Consider the following 15,142-nt stretch of genomic DNA (forward strand, 5'->3'; position numbering starts at 1 on the left):
GGGTTGGTTATTGAGCAAGAAAAATGTTAAGGGTTTTCGCAACTTTAAACCATACCAGTAAAGATTAGCCGTTGACAAACTTATTTAAAGAAAACCAATTTTATAATATTAAATTTAACATTGAACTTTAAACTTCATGGCTGTTTACGAAAATCATAATGATTATTTTGCATAACATAAATTACTAGCAACCTATATATAGTCTTTGCCGTTTTGTAAACATAATTTCCATTTTGACTTTAACCTAATTTAGGATGAAGCATCGATTTGGGAGAAGTAGGCCTATATCTTCCACGTAGAACTCTGCGTAGACCTTACCCGCATTTTCCAGGAAGCGAACCCCTTTCCCGCCTTTCTCTCTGTCTCGTTAGATATTCAAATTAACCTTTCTATATAAATTAAAATCGATATTCCCAGGTTTCCTGTTTTGCCAAATCGATCGAAATCCGAACTCTTTACTTCCAAATTTTCCTAAAACTTTGTTACTTAAAACTAGTGGTTAAAGATTTCTTTCGCCAAGAGTAAACCCAGACTACTTAACATGCGGTTTTAGATTTCACGAAAGGTCGCTCTCGCACTGCTCCTCTTTATGCGCGCGACGCTGAGAAATGCGGTCTTTTTAAATCAAACATAATAAATTACAAACTTTTGACATGTTAGGCTTAGTAAGTTTTTTATTTTTTTTTGGGCCTATATCACGTGACACGCTATATAAAGTTTAATAGAAGAAATATACCCCCGCCTTGTTTGCGAATATGTATGAATATTTTATTTTTTCTCGGGAAAAGTAGTCCTTTTTTTTAGTTTCTAGACTTTGAAATAAAAAGAAAATAAAATAAATATTTAGAGTAGGCCTAAACTTGGAAACAAATTTTGCTCTATTTGAAGTTCTTTTTTTTTTTTTTTTTTTTTTTTTAGTTTCCAGTAAAATATTTGATTTTGTTAATACGCGTGTTTTGCATAGGAAATATTTTTAACGATAATATTAGGCGTAGTTACTAATTCTTAACACAAAAGTTATTTCCATATTTAAAATTTATTTTACTAATTTTTTGTTAAAAAATAGACCAAATTTTTGTACATTTAATACCTTTTTAAATTAGCGTAATCCTAACCTTCCTCTTTTTTATGATCTCTCTCTCCTTTTTAAAAATTTTCATGGGGTCTCGTAAAATTTTTGCTTGATCCCATTTCTTTTGTAGAAAAATGTCTTTTATAACGAAAATAACAAGCTTTTTGACAAGGTAAAGTTGTTGTAGAACCCTTAATGGAGTTTCGCCGCCCATCGCTACTGAAATTAGATTATGTTTCTGCTAAACAAAATGCACTGACAACGTATAGGAGACGTTTCAACTTTAGATTGTACCAGGCGTGACCTTGTTTTACGTATAATATCATGGTCATATTATTTCCGTAGATAATGCCTTAACTTCATCACATACTAAAAGTGAAATAACAAAGTATTTGTATTGATTTTTAGCGGGTTGCCGTAATTACCAGAGAAGATTTATTTTTGTTATTTTTTTTCTTGTTTTTGGTTTCTTAATTTCTTTTGGGGGCTGGTGAGGTTTATATTTGTTTTTATTTACCCCAAAAATTCAAGGTAGTTTATTTGCCGTTTTCCATAGAATTATATTGGTACGTGGTGAAAAATTCGTTTGAAATACTATAAAAATGTCTACGATTTGACATTTACAAACAAACTTCTTTTTATTTATTTTAAATGACTCCCTTAATGTCCATTATTTCCATGTCCTCTCGCTCAGGTTTAATTGTAGATAAGGGTTTTATTTATACACTCTGCAGAATCTACTTTGGCTTCAGAACATAATATCGAAAACGCATTAACCTGCTTTTTAAATATACATATATATTAAAGTCAATATCGCATTGCAGCGTAACTAAAGCTATTAAATGTCAATATCACCTTGCAGCGTAACTATGTCGATATCGCATCGTTTCGAACATAAACTCGCTTTTCCCACGCAGAAACCCGTACTAATCATATATGAATTTGAATAAGTCGATACTATATAAAAAAATACGCCCTTTCAACCCGAATTACAAGCTACCTTGTATGTACCTTAACCAACGCAAACAATGTCGCCTAGTGTAAAGGTGTTCCCATAATGTTTAATAACCAGTAAGTCGAAATTAATTGTACTGTATAGTTTATTTATAAGCACCTTAAGGTTTTTAGGGCAAGTCGACTTGATATATTAAGAATAATATTCTTCATTATTATCAAGCGTCAAAAATTCTAGACGTGCTTTTTTTCCTATCTTTATTTCAAGATAATGAGTATTCCCTATTCTTCTGAATTTTCTCTTATAGGCCTGCTCTATTGTGAAGAATTAGATCGCTAGTTAAGATTACCCTTAGGCCTTTTACCCTTCCATTATAATAAATGATTAATGATTTTACGTAACAGGAGAAATATTCAGGGTATCTGTGGTTTGGTAATTTTCACGTAGAAATATCCCCCCCCCCCGAAGCGAGTATTATAAATTTTTAAATAGGGAAGTTTCAGGAAGAAGCGAACTTTTAGGGGTAATCCACTCCATTAGTTTTCTATGAGCCCCTGTAGAAATGTTTCACCTGCTGAGCTTCAATGCCCTCTTTTGTTTTTAAATAATTTCGGTTTATCTATTACTTGTTTTATTACAAAATATAATTGTCAGAAGTTTATAAATTGAAGTAGGATATTGTTTATTAAGTGGGAAAATTATAAATTAGTTTTTAAATTATTAAATTAATATATTTATTGTAACTTTATTAGTAAGTTACGATATTTTTCCAGTGAACGTTATGTAACTGCACGCATTAATCAATGCTTTGACTTCCATTGAATATATTTAGCCCTTTTTTTTCTTCTTTTTCTAGTCCCCTGGAGTATATGAATTCTCTATGGGCTTCCTTTTGTCCGGTTTACTAGATTGTCCGATGAAATATAGCTAATATATTCATTGGGTTGGTTTTTACATTTCTCTTCGTCGTTAAAAACATCATTCTCCAGCCTTTCGTAACGTTACATTCAATTTAGAGGACAAAACTTTTAGCGTCAATATATCTTTTTATATCTCTCTCAAAGTGCGTCATACTCTATCCCTAACTTTTTTCTGTGACGGTTTATTTTTTTGTTGGGTCTTATTTTTTAGTCCTTCGCGAGATTATTCCACGGTTAAGGTTGGGTGTAAACGATTTTAAATGAGACTAGACGGTATTTATTTTCAGTGTAAACTTCGCTTGAGATGGAAAAGAGTCTATGGGAATTTTGAAATATTTTGTATTTTTGTATTTTGTAAGTGCACTACTTAAAATTTTTTCATATCGAAAAATCGACGTGATTTTTTTTTTTTTTTTGCAATTTCTGAAGAACCTTCAAATGTCAGCACCCCTCCTCCCCATGAATTTAAAGGGATACTGAATGAGTACTATCCATGTTTTTCCAATCACTTCATTCAGGGTTAGTATAAACCTGGAAGTTCATACGGTCATACATAATTTGCGCACGTTCTCAATTCAATTGTGAAGTGATCTAATAGAACTAAATAAGCCTATCTTCTCATATTTCTTAAGCCTTTAGTGAGGTCGCTTTGCAATTGCAGGATTGTGAAGTGATTGTTACTGAGGTGATATTATCTAAGCCTATGAATTCATACACACTTGCATACTCTTATCATTTTTCTTAAGCCTTTAGTGAGGTCGCTTTGCAATTGCAAGATTGTGAAATGATTGTTACTGAGGTGATATTATCTAAGCCTATGAATCCATACACACTTGCATACTCTTATCATTTTTCTTAAGCCTTTAGTGAGGTCGCTTTGCAATTGCAGGATTGTGAAGTGATTGTTACTGAGGTGATATTATTTAAGCCTATGAATCCATTCAAACGTGCATACTTTTTGAAATTAGTTTCCTATATTGATCGCTTTGCAATTTCAATTCAGAAGTTGCGAAGTGGTCAAATAGAATGTATACGCATCTGGTAAAGTGATCGTAACCACTACTGGATATAGTTACAGAACTTAAAATAAATTTATAAATTAATTTTCAATCTGAAACATGACCCCAAAAATAAAAACATCAAAGATTCACCATAGACTCAATTAGTTTAGCTTAAGAAAAAGACTGAAAATTGCATGGGGTTTTTTTTCTCTTCTTGCTTCCACTTTCTTTTCTTCATTAAGTTATCGCGAGCAGTTAACGAGAGAGCCCCTTCGTACGGTTAATAGTTGGAAGGGAAAGTGTACCGGGGTTGGAGAACTGATGAGGGGAAAGGTAATACAACGCTGTGTTACCAAAGAGGCAGCGCCAGACCTCGTTTCTAGAACATTAGCGTTAATGAAAGCGGTCGCGGCGCGATATTCGATACGTACAACTTTACCCATCAAGAGCTAGCTCGTAACTCGGTTACTTTGGGTATAGCCTTGTTGAGGACCCTCGGATGAAATGTAATTTAATTAATTGACCTTCCTTCATCCTTTCAGTACGGTTCGGTTACATTTTCCTATTATTAATTGTCACTGAAGGCCTTTCCTTCGTAATATCTTTATCTCAATGCGTAGGGTGGATTGGCTATGGTAATTCTATTCAATTCGGTTCGGATGTTGTATCTATGGGAACGCGCGGCGCGCTACTAGCAATTTTTCCTTCTGAAGTGGCTAGCCCATCCTCTCTATTTTCTCCTTTCATCCCAAGAAAGGTCATAAAGGTCATGATTGCCTATCAGTTAATCTCAAGAGGGTTTCCCGTTATACTTTCTCCCATAGAATAATGTCAAGTTGTGTCTCTCTTGACATCCCATTCTTCGGAGTGGATATCGTCTTTTATTTATTCGCAATTACTGATGCACCATATCTGATATCATTGACAATATAATTTCTCTTGAAGAAATTTTAGATGATATAATTTCCCTGGCATATCCATGCAATGTGTATTTCGCAATTGTTTTGGCGTTTGATTGTGAAACAGCTTTGGAGGAAGTTTTAATATTACTCTAGCTCCGAATGAAGTTTAATCCTTGTAACTTAACTATGATATTTATAGAGTTTTAAACTAATTTACCGAGGTTCAACTTAGTTGATTACCTTATCCTTGATCTGTTATAACCTTTCAGTAATCTCAAATGTCACAGCATGCCCCTTGTGACAGATGATTTGTGTGGCCCAAGTCCATTTATCGGTTATGAACTTCCGAGGATGATAAGGATGGAGTACATCTTAAGACGCGACTTCTTTACTTTTCGTAGTGTATATTTTTTATTTTGTTTGTTTAGTTAGTTTTTCGGGGTGTAGAAAGTTTTCTCGAGGGAAGATAAATAGGTGTCATTAATATCAGCCGTGAAATGTCTACTAGACTCATTTCACCTATGGCTTCTTCGTATAAAGTATATTCCTAAGCCTTGGTCATAACATAATATATAAAGGCTGGTTGGTACAGTACGTAGGATATCATTCGCAAGGTGTATTTATATAGTTAAGGCTTTTATCTCTTTTATTTTTTATTTTTAGGGAAAAATGTTTAATAGCCTGAAGGCTGGCAATTAGCGAAATTGTTGACTTGAATTTAGGGTTATAGCGGCGATGCCTTTCTGGGTATTTTCGTCTTACGCGTTTAACCCCGCGCGTATTGTTCATTTCCTTCCGAGTTCCTCGGAAAAGATATTTTTACGACCCGTTAGTTAATTAGGTGGGTAATTAAGCTTAATAACTACGTACGCTCGCCTTTGGTCACGCGTTTTTTTTTATTTTTCTTTCACGGAAGAAAGGTGTTAAAATAAACTGAACTTCAAAGGGACAGTGGAATTAGGCCTATATAGGGTATGTTTTGTTTATATACTAATAAGGTAAACAAATTAACCACTATTCTATTTTTCATATAGACAGTACAGGCAAAGGCATTAGGTTAGTTGGGTAACGACGATTTTAATTAAGGCTCTTTGACCCAAAATTCAAAAACTATATGCTTCGTTTAGTAAATTGTAGAAATATTTTATTTGAAATTTGTTTAGAAGACACATTTATGTTATACCCTACTTATTTTTCTTCTGTCGCTAGTTTACCAACAAGTCCTTGACCCGTCACGATAAATTACGCATGACTGTATCTTTTTATTTTACTCGCTTGCCTTTCAAATGTTCTCTCTTCTCTTCTCTTGCCTGTATTTTGAGATGGTAGTTGAAGATGGCATTTCTATAGTGAACATTCCCGATTCCCCTTTGGCTCTCTCAAAGGGAGGCTAGACAAGAGTAGACTTACAGGCAGGATAGCAGCGCAAAATAGAGAAAGACTGATAGGGTTGGATGGAGCTAGGTTTCTAGTTTTAAAAATGCCGGCGAGCTTCCAGGATCTATTATTACAGCACGCGGAACGTATAAACCCACGTGAGACGGACGACCCTTCAGGCTAGGCACGCGATTAAAGCTGCCTGCATTCTCTATCTGGCATTTCTATAGCTTTATCCGTTTTTGCTATGCAAAGGATAAGTTCCATGATAAGCCCCAATTGACGGGTTTAACTAGGAGAAATAACTATCAAAGGGAACGGGATACGAAGTTATTAATTACTTCCTGTGCCATCTCTTTTTGTTAATAGAGAATTGTTTTTCTTCTCCTTATGAAATTAATTTTAATATTCTTAAGGTAAATGTATCTAACTAATTTGGGCTCCTATTTTAATCTAATCTAATTTATTTAATTATGAAGGATAGCTCAGAAGAACACCTTTTCTTTTATTTCGCGAGGCTTGTCCTTTTCTTCTTAAATTCGCTCTCTCGCATATACAGGGTGTTTCTGAAAGGTCCATCAATAATGAAAGGGCGTGTTTATTGGGCCATTTTGAGTCGAAAATGTTCAATGGCATTTTTCCGTCCGGGCCACTGTTTTCAAGTTATGATTGGAGTAATTTACGGATGACCCCTTAAATTTAATTAAGAAATTTTAAGACAGCGCTAATTTAATGAAGGGGTCATCCCTAAAATATTCAAATCATAACTCGAAAACCGTGGCTCGGACGGCAAAATGTCATAGAACATTTTCGACTCAAAATGGCCCAGTAAATACGCCCTTTCATTATTGATGGACTTTTCACAAACACCCTGTAGACTAGACTTAGAAGCCTTTGGTTATAAGATTGGTGAGTAGAACAGAGACGAATAAAAAACACCGTTGGCTATATAATCCACGTACACAGGCACAGGGTCTATCTTGATTATGATAGAGTGCCCTGAGGGTCGAATTATATTTCCCAGGGAGCCCTTAAGCTAAAATAAAACTCTGCCTTCGTTCCTTTCTTTCTTTAGTGGAGGATGTTGGTTGGATGGATATATGTATGTATGTATGGAAAAAGGTGTGAGAGAAGATGAGAGAGTACTTATACCATACATTCTATTTCTCCCTGTCTTTTTCTCATACGGATTTTTTTTTAGTATTCTCTAGCTCTATTAATAGTCTTTCGAGGAGTTCTCTCTCTCTCTTTTTCTCTCTGCTCTTACAACCAAATCTAATAGCACCTAGAACCAACTATCTTATAAGTAAATAATATCCCCCTTTATAAGTTACAGGCCTCTAACAAGAAGTTCATTGGAAATTTCTTAAATTATGTTGTTTTCGAAAGGACAACATTTTATATTCTCCGTGAAAATTTTGCGTTAAAAGTTAATTTGCTTAACTATTTTATATTATTAATTGGTTTTTCTTAATTATAATCTTATATTACTTGGTCAATCTAATTAATGTGGTAGAAAGAAATATCATGGTTTTTTTTTATTAATAAGTGTTGTCTAACTTAGGAACTTATTATTTACTTATGATTATAGTAATAGGAATCTTGCCTCTTTTTTTTCAACCATTATTTCTGCAGTCAGGGTTGTTAGATGACATGGTTTAGTTTTTTATATACTTTCGTCAAACTGCCGAACAAACTTTTTGTTCTTTCTCTTCTTCTTTACCATCGGTACTTCAACCCTACTGAATCTTAGATCGTTATAGCCTTAATAAATTGGTCTATTTCACGAATCTCGTAGGTCTATTGCCGTATAGGGTTCCCGCCATCATAACAATTATTTACTTTTATTGGGGGACGTAACTTCCTAAGTAATTAAGTATACCTCTTAACTTCGTCTAAAGTGTGATGAAAAACGTACGGCACACATCAACTTGGTAGACCTTTTTAATCAACTCGAGTTTGAAATGGCCCAATTTTTAGTTTTTATATTTTTTCTCCCTTGAATTTTGAATGTTGCGTTTGAATATTTTATAACGTTGAAATTGGCAAGATTTTTATTTTTTCTTCTTCGTGTAAATTTGCAGACAGTCTGGGGAAACGTTTTCGTAATGAGTTTCGAGTGGATGGGTTACCCCCTAGGGACATAACGGTTCCAATTTGAAAAATGGACCATAGGTATAAAAATTTGAAGTGTTCGAACTCGCGGAGCTTCGTAATTGAATTCCAGTAGTAAATTATTTTAATTAGAAAATGGGGGACCTTTTTCTGAACACTTCATAACCCTCTGGCTAAATCGCAACGAAAGTTGTATCACGTGCCCAATTCGAATATAAATTTTCATCTGGGTCTATAATCCGTTATTGGAAAAAAAACTAATTTTTTCTCTTCCTTTCATTTCGAGATGTGCATCTAATTTTGAACGCAGTTTCAGTTTCCCTCGGGCTTATGGTTTTCATCTAGGATTTAATTTCGATTCAAACAACGTGTTTGCCTTAGATTTAGAAAGGGAGGGAGGGAGAGAGATCTCCGAATCCCGCCAAATCTCGTGTCTTGTCTCCATACCAGATCTTGAGTTGAATAGAAACTTACTAACTCCTTTTTAAAATTAATGGTTCTGATAGAAAACCAGCACCATCTTGCGGTTTTATATGTCAGATTAAAGTTTGTGTTGGATCGAATCAGAATCTAAATTTATAACCTCTAGCCGCGCCCCTCTTCCACCCCATCCACCCACGTACCGTATCGAGGGGTCGGATACTAAACCCGAAAATCTTTGTATAAAGGATTTACTAGGTATCGTTGGGTTAATTTGTTGAATGGTTTCGTATGTTTTATACCCCTTGAACGATTTGCTCGTGCACAGGCTTAAGGTTAGACCTTGCTAAGCTAACTCGGAATTATTGATTATCCGCGAATCGGGCCTTACTGTTACCGCCTTCTCGCCCTTATGCTAAAACCGTAGCTAAAGCCATAAAAAGGGGTGCAGTCGTATAGTAGCACCCTTCGCGCTCTCTCTGGAAATGAAAAATAACCTTTTTGGAAATTCAGAACCCTTATTTTTCTTTCTTTTTTCTTCTCTTTTGGATCTTTTGTTTTTACGTAATTCGATAAAACGGGGGCCTTCCCGTGTTAGGCATTTCTAGGGTTAAAAAAAAAATCACAACCTCAGCCTTTTCCAGCAGCCCTGGCCTTCTAGAGAAACCGCATTTTTATCTCTTCTTCTTCTGCCGCCGCAAGAATTTTATCTTCTTTTTATCTTTATCTCTTTGGCCGGCCAGCCATACTTGCATGTTCTATCTCGGACATGGTTATTCGGCCTGTAGCTTTTTCTAGAGCTCTGCAGTTCTACTCTATGGTAGTTGGTATATGTCGTATAAGTCAGAAGAGAAATCATTTCTGACCAATCTAATTATTTCGTCGGATTAAGCTTTCAACTTACTTTCAAAACATTGTTGTTTCTGCGCGGTCAATATTGACCAAGGCTTCTAAGTTATAATCAAAAGTGTCATATGTGCTATAGGAATATATTTTATAAATTTATGATTATCTGATACAAACATTTACATTTTTTATATCAACTTTTATCATTATCGGGTCCACCTTTGCGTTGTTTTGTTATTTCATTTACTTTTTAAAGTATTGTAATTTTTCTTTGACAATCTTTAGCACTTAAAATGTGACATTTAAAACCACACCTTCCCGCAAGTTCAGACTATTTTAGGCCTATTTCTTCCGATAAACGTTAAATTTACGTCTACAGAAATATATATTTATAATTTTTATACTGCGTAAATTTATAAGATTTGCATTCTGTTAGTAACCGTCCGAATGTAGAGCTCTTACGTTAAACCCAACCTGATTTAACTACTGATTCACAGCGCAATTTCGCCCAGTCGAATGAGGATCGAATGGTAATACGTCGATCATTATGTACACGCTTAAGGGTTTCTAGACCATTTCCCCCGAATTCTGTATTAACCCTGCGTTGAAAGCCATTTATTAGTATACGGGAATCTACGTTACACGACAGCTTTCAATATTACGGAACGTATGGGCTTTACAGACAATCAAATTTGAAGGATAGGCCCTGAATGATGTCTGTTGAAAGAAAACCCAGCCCAGCTCCTAAATCTATTTAAAGATTTAAGAAAACTATAGTCGTATAATACTTGAAAGTTATGCCTGCATGTACGCATGCATGGACTTATTAGAAAAAGGTTGGAAAGTGAAATTATATCTTATTGATTTTTCTGTCATTTTTTTCTTCTTCTATCATACCCATTCTGGTTTCCATTCTCCCCCCTGTACGTTTTACTAATGGAAATCAATGAATATCCACGTTTTTCGATCGGTATTCATTCCAAGGTCATTTAAGTTATTAAAACGCTATTAATAGATTATAATTAGACAAATAGGTTTGAATTAGAGAATCTTTTAGAGAGAATATACAGGGTTGTTTCTAAGAAGTCTGGTATATATTATGAGGATGTGACTGTGTTCTTTGCGCGATTTTGAGTTGAAAATGTTCAATGATATTTTGCCGTCCGGGCAACTGTGTTTTTGTTTTAGAGTTATGATTTGAGTGAAACACCCTGTATATATCTTGCTGGGGATGTCTATAGCTTAAAGTGCACGAAGGTACTTTTCAAGTAATCAGCCTAATTGCTCATCTGATAGAGTGAGTATTTCGCCTAGAAGGTCGGAATTTCCATCTAAATTCTCAGTCACTTGACTTAATTACGTCGAAGGTTTAAATGAGTTTCCGCGAATGAGGTGAATTTGAAAGACATCCAATTTTAGATTATTTTATACGTATATAGATTAAGGTGAAAATTTGCCGCGTATATACTTTTAACTATCTAATTATATACTAAAGTTCTCTAAGTTCTCATCACGCTTAATCATTTTTTGGGTCAACCGGCACTCAATCACGTGATAAATTGCTCCCAATTTTTGAAGTGACGTCGTCGCGTCTTAAACCTCCCGCAAGTGTCTCTCTCCCTTGTTTGTCGCTTAAGATTTACTTGGCAATATTTCAAATTAAAGCTTTCAACTGTGTGCTATAATGAAAGGCTTTAAGTCTTCGGAAATTCTTAACGTTTTAATTTTCGTCCTTAATTCTTGCGCTGCAAATGCTGTCGGAATTTATTTTTTTTTTCTTGTATAGTTTGCGGCAATAATTATTTCCAAAGTCCTTCTCCGTGTAGAGTAAATACAGTAAACCTATACAGTGGCGTTACACGCCGAGTCTTAAGTAAAGTTATATAATAAATATTACATCCCTTCGAAAGGAAGGGAAAAGCGTGTCTTTTGGTCGCTGTTATTTTGACTTGGTAAATATTTATGAGCAACGTCCGCTCGACTACACTGTACCGTAATTCATAATGCGAGTTTTCTATATATATAATGTCTTCGCCGCCGCTCTATATACTATATATTATACACTATAACTCTTTTCCCCATGACTTTCTTATACGTTAAAATGTTAATAAGGTATGTGGTCCGCTTACCTGCACTTCGAGAGCGTGGTAGGCCACGATTAGTCCCAGCAGCATAAGAGTAGACACGGTGATTAAAGTTTTGACAGCATTTGAATATACGGAAGCCTATTGGACCAATGGAGAACGGGGGAGAAAATACAAAACAAAACAAAAATGAGTTAGAAACGTTATACGTTAGTATGTCCCCTTGGTTTTAATAAGCATTTTCGACCCATGAAATTATTCATTTCTCCGAAGAATACTGAACAAGTTTTATTCCCATGTTCCCAGTTTCATTTTAGTAATGATCAATATCATCTTAGCATATTTCCGACAATAATTTATGTACATTCTAGTTAAGGTACAATTTATTTATTTTAAATTAAAATAATTCCAACTTCATTTGAGAAATGAATAAATTCACTTAGTTCGCAACCTTAACGAGTACAATAATTAATACCCGCCCTCGAAGCGACACCTGTTTAATGATATATTTCAACGCTCCCGCGTTTTAAGCTGCCAAATGCTTTAGTTTGCCTAAAACAATCGTAAATCAAAAGACTTAGCAACGGTTTTCTTAAAATTTAGTGGCCAAACGTGCGCGGTGTGGTGATAATTTTTGATGTCTATTATTAAGGCTTTGTCAGGAAAATGTAAGGGTTAGTGGCATGGACCATTAAACTCGGGCGCGCGCGCGCAAATTACCCGCCAATGTAGCGTGAAATTGGCGGAATAAACGGATAGTAAAGGGTGGTTTGTGTGGTGTATAAGAGAGAGAGAACAGAGAAGCCCCTTTTTTCTCGATATTGGGTATTGTCCAATGCGATATTAGGATCAATAAACGATCTTGGCAATATACCATCGGGTCCTAACCTTTCTATAGATATTTCTCTACCTTCAATATTGTTTTGCTCTTCTTTTTCAAGATTCCCAATCTCTCTTTTAATACTAAAGTCCTTAAACTAGAAGTAAAAAATCTCTTGCTGTTACTCCATCCGGAATAGTGCGCATTTTCCATTGAAATATTTCACTCTTTTCATTTGCTCAACTTCTATTGAAGTATTTGCATATTTTTCATTAGAGTATTAACCCATTACCAATGAAGCATTTGCACATTTTTCTTTTGAATATTTTTACACTGTAATTTTTGCCCATCTTCTATTGGAAGATTTGCCCATTTTGAATTAGAAGATTTGCTATCCGATTCTCTCAACCTCATGATTCCGGAATATTTCGTTTGTCGATTGGGGAAACGTAAGAGCTAAAATCTTGTACCAAACTTCAATTTAAGCACTTAAAGTACTTCTCTTTATGGACCTATAAGACAAAATCGAAAGCCGGGTTACCTATCCTACCTATTTCGTTGACTATAGTACACAAGTATCGGATTTTTCTCCCCTGAACACTCGATCTACTTTTCTATATCGGTACTCGATGTGTGTGTATTGGGTTCTGTTATAAGATGGCAATAAATTGCGCTTGAAAATGTCCGTATAAGAAAGTTCTCTCTTATCTTCAAGCTGGTAGTTTATTCCTTAACGCGTTGCCATAGTAACGGCAGTAATACAAAGAAAAATTATAGACTCTATAGCAGTTATGTTTTTTTTCTCTCTCTCGTAATCGGTTGTGTGATGTTAGGATACTTTTTACCGGTCAGTTTTTATGGAGAAAGTTTACTTAAAACCATTTAAAAAGTATGAAATATTGTCGATAAAGGTATTTTATATTGAATATAGACTGTTTTTGACCTTCTTGCCTTTGTGAGACCCATTGAAAATCTAACTTTATCATAGTTTACGAAGAATTTAAAAATCTATCCTTAATTTTTTTCTGTATTATCTTTTATTTCTCACTCCTGTCTTCAGTACTCCTTGCTTTTATATATTAAACAATTGGCTCTTGGGAAAAACTTGAAATTTAATTTTAAACCTTATATTTTCCAAAATTAGTTTTGATAAATGGGAGTTCAACTACACATTTTAAAAACCTTAAATTCTAACATCTTTTTCTCTCCCTAACTTTCAAGCAATATTCGCTGAAATGTTTTTCTAAAGGGAAACAATTTTTTACAGAAGTTATTTTTCCAAATGAATAGTGGCAAGCGTACAGAATTTTTTGCTTTTTCCTTTTTCGCTCTAGATCACTCGTTTGTCCCGTCCGTCTAATTTCTTATAACCCTTCGTGACGTCTTTGGCTTACTTAGAGAGAGAGAAGTCTTATATAAATATATCTGTATCGCATCTTCGTGATAAAATGTATTTAAAAAGGAATGTCGCGTTACTTTCGCTAAGCCTAACGAGAAAACAGCCATAACGGATTCGTTCTAGCGATAAAACTCTATATACGTTTTCTTTGTATCCATTGTTACAAACTAAAGAAAGTATTATAGCGATACAAGATTAATTTTCAATATTGAATAAGCTAGTTTGTGGCTTGTATTAATGTTGCTAACGAAGCAAACTCTGGGTGCCGCGTAACTGTAGATTAGGGACTAAGTCATCAAGGCGAAACGAAACGTTCAAACAACAATATAAGGGTTTTCTTTTTTTTTGCGCGGATAAAAAAAATTAAATACTTTTTTATTTATTTATACAACAGTAGACACGTAACTAGAGATCGATAAACACGAAGTTATTAAACGCTTTACAGTGTAAACGTTAGTATTTTAGCTTTCCATTTCTTGTCATCAATATTCAAGATAACCAAGGATTAGAAAATCATTTTGGTAACAAAACTAAACATATTTCAGCATCTAAAGATGCATTTATCAGTCGGTTAGTTCTTTTTTCTCGTGTAGATCTTCAGTTATTTCAAATTGGTGCATTTGATAGCTTAATATTAATCTATTTTGATCACTGTATCGCCGTAGTACGAAAGCTTTGTAGTTTTGTGTGTGTATGTATGTTTTTCCTTCCGCCCTTGGCCTGAATCTTTTCGAGTTCAACTTTCCGCTTTTTTTTTGTTTCTGTTTTAACGCGTGTATCTTTCGTACGTAATCGCCGCCCAAGTTGCTTTTATTTTAACGCTATTTTGTTGTATTTTTATGGCTGCCGTTAAAATATCCCTGTCCCGCAGCTTATATAGCGTAAACCGTAGCGTGTGAAAAAGAGTTACGCGGTTGAATGGAGGATCTTTTCCTAGATTAGAGTATCACGCGAAGGGTGTGTAACTGTGTAAGTTAGAAGTTACGTATACGAAAAGTTATGCTTCATGACATGAGTAGATGGGGGATTGTTGGTTAAAATATTTGGGACAAAATCTTCTAGAAAAGTTGGGTGTAAAAGTGATGGAAAAGTAAATAGCATTATTTTTATACTGAAATCTTTAAAGTTATATAGGAAACTGTTCTATCATTTAAAAAAATGCATCCCTATATGTTTGGGAGCATTTATATTGCTTCAGTTTTATTCCCATTGGTTAGATTTTTTTCTGGTG

General features: G+C 34.6%; 1 protein-coding gene across 1 annotated transcript in view; it reads right to left on the minus strand.

The window, feature by feature from the left end:
• The window catches only part of LOC149692460 (uncharacterized), a 43,957-nt gene that overhangs the window by 5,959 nt on the left and 22,856 nt on the right, over positions 1 to 15,142 (minus strand). Inside the window, exon 3 of the mRNA XM_089868227.1 lies at positions 11,738 to 11,833. Within this exon, the coding sequence (XP_089724353.1) occupies positions 11,738 to 11,833 (96 nt within the window). The remainder of the gene's footprint in view (positions 1 to 11,737; positions 11,834 to 15,142) is intronic.

This window comes from Phalangium opilio, unplaced genomic scaffold (genome assembly GCF_054372755.1).
Source record: "Phalangium opilio isolate 3A_F unplaced genomic scaffold, DU_Popi_V2 ptg000024l_1, whole genome shotgun sequence".
NCBI classification, from domain to species: Eukaryota; Metazoa; Arthropoda; class Arachnida; order Opiliones; family Phalangiidae; genus Phalangium; species Phalangium opilio.